This window comes from Sceloporus undulatus, chromosome 4 (assembly GCF_019175285.1).
Source record: "Sceloporus undulatus isolate JIND9_A2432 ecotype Alabama chromosome 4, SceUnd_v1.1, whole genome shotgun sequence".
NCBI classification, from domain to species: Eukaryota; Metazoa; Chordata; class Lepidosauria; order Squamata; family Phrynosomatidae; genus Sceloporus; species Sceloporus undulatus.
In genome coordinates this window covers 113,096-119,095 of record NC_056525.1, presented here as the reverse complement: position 1 = coordinate 119,095, position 6,000 = coordinate 113,096, and the positions used below count along the sequence as shown (strand labels likewise).

The window sequence follows — 6,000 nt, the reverse complement described above, 5'->3', positions numbered from 1 at the left end:
CTCACAATCAAAGCACTCCCAACAAGATGGCCATCCAGCCTCTGTTTAAGAACAGCCTCCAAAGAGAGAGGCTCCACCAGCCTCCATTGAGGCAGAGGATTATTCCACTATCATCAGGAACTTTTTCCTAATCTTTAGTGGAATCTATTTTCCTGGAGCTTGCCTCCATTGCTCCATTGGGTCCTATTCTCTGGAGCAGCAGAAAACAAGTTCGCTCCCTCCTCAATATGACATCTCTTTAAATACTTAAAGAGGGCTTTCATATTACCCCCTTAGCCTTCGAGGGAAGGCCTTGAGAGTGGGAATGGTTTGGCAATGGCTTGGCCAATTGCCCAGGGAGGTGGCGGGGCCTCCATCTCTGGCCACCTTGCTCTGGGCAGCTCCCTCCCTGCTGCTGGGAGGCTGTGGATTGAGACCCTGCAGGGCTTCTACTGGATGACCTCTGCTCCAAGCCTAGGATTCTGGGATCCTACAAATTGGTCCTAGGAAGGGCACACACCTGGCCTCTGTTTGTTTGGGATGCTCCTTTGTTCCTCTCCCAAAAGAACCTGCCGCAAGCCACAGTGGGGCAGAAAGGACCCTGAACCCACAGGGCTCAAAGGGAGGCCAAAGGCTTTGCTGCCACCGAGGGTCCTCCAACGGGGCCCTGGCCTGGCAGCTGCTGCCTACCCTACGAAACAGGGCATCTTACGGAACATTTTCTACGGAGAAAGTGGCTGGGAAGCACAGGCAGCCCCCCCGAGACCCCAGGCCTGAGGGGGGGGGGGCCAACGCAGGATCAGGCCCCATGAATGGCATTCCCTGGTTAGCCTTATCTTGGAAAAAGCTCTAGTCCAGGAGGAGGAAAGATGGGGGAGGCCTGCAGGCAGGGTGACCAGATGTCCCAACAGCAAAGGAGGACAAGGCACCGCAAAATGCAGGGTGGCCAAGAGAAATGGAGGACATGACAACATATTGCAAGCTAAAAACACTCATAGAAATGTAAATTCTTGCTTCTTTGTCTTAGTGCTCAGAGAGGAGGAAATGTAGGGCATGTCCTAGAAAAGGAGGACATCTGGTTGCCTCAGGGTTGGCACAAGCAGCCCCTCAGTCTGCCCAATCTGGGCAATAAAGGAGGAAGGGCAATTTGGGGACAGAGAGGCAACCTGCTCACACCACCCAAAACAGTGGTGCGTTCTGCTGTAACTTCCATGGTAACGACGCTCTATGGAATCCTGGGATTTGCAGTCTGGCAAGGCACTAGAGTTCTCCGGCTGAGAATCCTAAATGCTCTCCCTAAACTGCCAACCCTGGGTTCCCTCAGATGGACCCATGGCAGTCAAAGTGGAATCATGGCACTGCAAGTGTGTGGTGCAAACAGGCCCAGGAAGGGAGTGGATCTCTGCTGCTTTGTGTGTCCTGAAAGCAATGTCCAGAAATGCCCAGAGCCCAGGCCAGGCGAGGAAAGCCAACCGAGGGGTCAACAGGGCCATGCTCACCCACCGTCCAGCCACCATTTGGGATGTTACTTTTTCCAGAGAGGATGTTATACCCTTCTGGAGCCCCTTGGTGCCAAACAGCGGGGCGAGGGTGATAAGCAAGTTGGGATGCAGAGGATGATGCTGAGAGAACCAGAGCATCATCCTGACCCCACTCAGTTGGGACTGGTGGCTCATGCGGACTCCTCTCAATTTTAGGCCACCTGGCTGCCAGCCCCACAGGAGATCCATCCATCCATCTTGCCATCCTGCCATCCAGACCAAGCCGCAAGCGGAGTGTGCTAGGGCAGGCCCCACTTGCCCTCCACCCCACAGGAGGCCTCTAAGGGCAAAGTGTTGCCCATCGCTTTCGGATCCTTTGCTGTCGGGAGGGAGGGGTCAAAGGAGAAGGAAAGAGGAAAATGGGAAAAGCAAAGGGGAAAGCTTCACTGGGCAACCTGGAAGGGAGTTTCATCCATGGGGTAGCTGTTCTCCTGAAGTGGGCCAGGTTGGGAGTCTCCCAGAGGACCCCCCCCCCCCACCGCTTGCCCCTGGGGGTGGCTGCCCCAGTGAGGATCTTGGTCTTGCCAGCCTGTGGGCGGCCACTGGTCATTGCTGGAGTGGGCCTGCGAGGGCCCCCCTGCCCCTCATCCCCAGCCCCCACAAGAAGGACTCACCTCCCATGGTGGTGCTGCTTCTGCTGCTGTCCTCTTCTCTTCAGTCTGCCAGGGGGCCTCTATCGCATGGTCCTCGCAGCTCTCTTCCTATCGTCTTTCCTGTCCGTCCGTCCGTCCGTCCGTCCGTCCGTGGGCCGGGTCCGTCCACCTGTCCGCCGCTGGGCTGGGTGTGAGGCGAGGTGAGCCACTGCGGATCCCTATAAGGCAGCCCAGGTACAATTAGCCAGTTCCTTGTAATCTGTGGCCACGCAAGAGCAATTTCCCTGTTCAAAGGCAGATGCCTCCTCCGTGGGAGGAGAAGCTATCCTTGTTTACTCAGAGGAAGTGCATTCCCTGGCCACCAAGAGAGAAGCGGCAGCAGGACTTCCTCGGAAGAATTCCAGGGTGCAGAGTCACCTCGAAACATGAGGAAATAGCCCCAGAGGCAGAGCCACCCCCAGCAGCAGCCGCAGGGAGGACAGCTCCCAGGCGGTTGCATTAAATGCAGGTGCAGCAGCAGCAGCAGCGCCTCATTCCTGCCCCCTCCCAGCCACCTGGCTCCTTCCACCCGGCCTCCTGCCCCAGGGCAACGGGGCCAGCCTTTCAGGTGCACATCAGCCTCTTTCCTCCTCCCAGGAGCCCTGTGAGGGAGGCACAGGAAGGCCATGCTGCTGAGACAGGCTCGTTACCTGCGGCAGGTGGCAGGCTGTGGGCCCCCCAAACCGGCCTATGGCCCAGGTGCCCTCTGGTGCCACCTGCCCTGTGAATCCTTCTCTTTGCCAGGGCCACTTACCTTTCCCAGCACTCCCCCAGGACACTCGCAATGGCCACTTAACTTTCCCAGCAGGTCTCCCTTTTCCCAGCTTCTCCAGCGATGATGCTTCTGCAGATCAGTTCTGGCCTTGGATGATGCCCTGGTTGCAAGAAGGGCTGGTCAGGAGATGGGGTCCTCCGTGCCCATTGCTCTGAAGAAGGGCAAGGACCCCCAGCGGCCTTTCCAGCAGGGCCCTGCCAGCCCAGCAAGTGCCCGGGGGGACTTGGCAAAGCCCTGCCGGCCCTACTGCCGCCGTATGGGGGTGGGCCCCCTGGGTACTCTCTCTGACTGGGGCCCCAGTTGGCACCCTTATATTCTCACCCAGGGTCCCACGGACCCTCCCCATATTGCATGGCTCCCACTTCCCCCTGGCTCCAGGGCCACCTGCTGTCTCCCGCCAAACACTCTTTCCCTCCCCAGCAGGATCGTGACCCGGAGGGAAGATCATGGAGCTGCCCAGCCAAGGACCTTTCCTCAGGAGGGGTGCCCCCACAGCATGCCCCCCATGGGACCCTGTGAACAGAGCGGGGTGCTCTTTCCCTGACCCTGCCCCCAGGACACTCACAGCTTCCTTCTCTTTGCTCTGCTGCTGATGCAAGTGATGCTGCAGCCAGGATGCTCCTGAGGCCTCCTTCCTCCTCCACCAGGGCAGGCAGGTGTTGCTCCAGCCTCCTGGCCAGCTGCCCTCCTTCCTTCCTTCCTCACCAGGCGCTCAGGTGGCAGCCCTGGAGCTCGGCCACGTCTCCTTCCAGCCTCGGGGGCCTCCCGGGCACCAGCCCTGACTTCCGCCGGCCCAGTGCCCTGACCGGCTGCCCCCGCCTTGGCTCCTGGCAGCCGCCATCCTGGGCCTGGCGCTCCCTGCCTGCCTGCCTACCTCCCCAGGCAGGTTTCCTTCCCATTCGTGCGTCTCTGCCGGGCCTGACTTTCCGGTTTGGAGGTTCAGGCGCTGAGGTGCCGCTTCGTCTTGGTCTCCATCGTCACCCTTGTTTACTTCCTTGGTGCTCCTCCGCAGGGAAAGGTGCCACGGAGGAGCCTGGAAGTGGGCCACCGGTTGAGCAAGCCTGTTCCCGGCCCACACCCAGCTTAATGGTCTGCTGGGGATCCCTGCCCTGCTCAAGAGGAAGAAGCCGCCCGGAAAACCTCCTCTGAGTCACGGGGAATGTGGCCCTCCCTGGGCCACGGCTGGCCCCGGTCCCCAGGTGGCCTTTCCCCCTTCCTCCCCACTCCTTTCTCTCCCTGGGGAGGCCATTGCTTCCAGGCCAGCGGAGGCTCTGGCCAGGGGCAATGACCCTTCCTTCCTCCTCCTGCCTACCTGGCACCCCCACCTTATCCCACCTGCTGCAGACGGAGGGCACCTTGGCCACAGACCCCAGGGAGATGGAGGGAGTCCTCTGACCACTGTCCAGCAAGTGAGGCCTGGGGAGTAGGCAAGCACCCTGCAAGGGGCTTGACCCCAGGGGACCTCCTCCCAGCCAGGCTTCACAAGGGCAACAAGGGCAAGCGGCTGCAGGCCTCCTCCTGTTCTGGGTCCAGCCAGCCCCATGGCCCTTTTGCCCAGAGGCCCCAGAGCCAGAGACACTGAGTCCCCTTCTTTTGCTGGCCCAGGGCTAGCTGGCCTTTGCTTGCCTGGTGAGGGCGGAGGGGGGAGGTTTGGCCTCTCCCATCGCTGGACTCTCCTTTTAAAAGAGATTTTAGCTTTTGCAAATGGCAGCACCCCTTCCCTCCTCAGGGGCACAGAGACCCCACCCTCCTTGCTCCTCAAGGGCTCCTTTTGGGCTTCTCGAGGGAGGGACAGAGGGGGCTAAAAGGGGAGCTTCTGCATGGCTGCCCCATTCTCCCCATTCCTTGATGGGGGGGAGTAGCAAGCCCTTCTGCCTCTCCATCTGTCCCTCCAGTCTCAAGTGGGGGGGGGGCAGCCAGACCCCCCCTCTAGACCTGAGGCCCAAAGTGGCTGGAGAGTTACCCTGGGCAGGCAGGGGGGCCCAATGAGCGCAGCCTGTTCTGTGACTGTGAGGGAGAGAAAGACCCCAAATGGGCACCAAAAAAGAAGAGGGAGGGGGCCAGCCACTAAATCCAGTCCTCAAGAGCATCCTTGAACTCAAGGTTTCCAGGGAAGGTTGCAAAAATGGAGGGAGCCAAAGACTGGGATGCGCAACTGGTCCAGAGCCTATGGGGTGGGCAGGGGGAAGCAAAGCATTTGCTGGGGAAACCCATCCAAGCCCAGCCGGTCTGGTAGCCTCAGAAGGCCTTTCTCTGCCGCCCCCCCCCCATATCAAAGATGGAGGTAAGGCCTAGTCTCCTCCTCCTCCTCCTCAGATTTCTGGCCTTGGGTCTTCCACTGGCCTTGGCCTAGCTGTGCCTCTGAGGATACAACAAGTGCCCAAGCAGGGAGGGCAGTGGTGGCTGTCCAGCAGGGGACGGGAAATATGGGGCCAGGAAAGGACCCCAGCAGCACGTGGCCCCAGTTCCACAGGCCCCCACAGCTGTGCCTTGAAGGGCACTTTCCTGGCAGTCATAGAATCATAAGCCTGTTACAGACTGCCAAAATAAAGCTGCTTCCTTTGAGGGTATGCGCTGGTAAAATGAGGCTGCTCCTAAGAATCCGGAAGCTGCACCAAAGCTGCACTCCACTACTGTTAGAATGGAGGGTGGCTTTGGCGTGACCTCCAGTCTCTTAGGACCCATGCATCATTTAAATGCACACCTCCAAAGAGACCCGAAGCAGCTTTATTTTTGGCAGTCTGTTAACAGGCCAATAGAATCATAGATTCATAGAATCGTAGAGTTGGAAGAGACCACTAGGCCATCCAGCCCACCCCCTTCTGGCCATGCAGGAAATCCAAATCAAAGCATCCCTGACAGATGGCCATCCCCTCTTTTTAAAGACCTCCAAGGAAGGAGACTCTATCACCCTCCGAGGAAGGAGTGCATTCCACTGTCGAACAGCCCTAACTGTCAGGAAGTTCCTCCTAATGTTCAGGTGGAATCTCTTTTCCTGCAGCTTGCATCCATTGTTCCGGGTCCTGTTCTCTGGAGCAGCAGAAAACAAGCTTGCTCCCTCCTCAATATGACA

At 58.9% G+C, this 6,000-nt stretch overlaps 1 protein-coding gene across 1 annotated transcript in view; it reads right to left on the bottom strand.

Moving 5' to 3' along the window:
- The window catches only part of LOC121928060, a 30,315-nt gene extending 26,734 nt beyond the window's left edge, over positions 1–3,581 (bottom strand). The window contains exons 1-3 of the mRNA XM_042462274.1: positions 3,493–3,581; positions 2,907–3,027; positions 2,135–2,331 (exon numbers count right to left, since the gene is read on the bottom strand). Of these exons, the coding sequence (XP_042318208.1) occupies positions 2,135–2,141 (7 nt within the window). The 5' untranslated portion in view covers positions 2,142–2,331; positions 2,907–3,027; positions 3,493–3,581. The remainder of the gene's footprint in view (positions 1–2,134; positions 2,332–2,906; positions 3,028–3,492) is intronic.
- Positions 3,582–6,000: the final 2,419 nt, after the last annotated feature.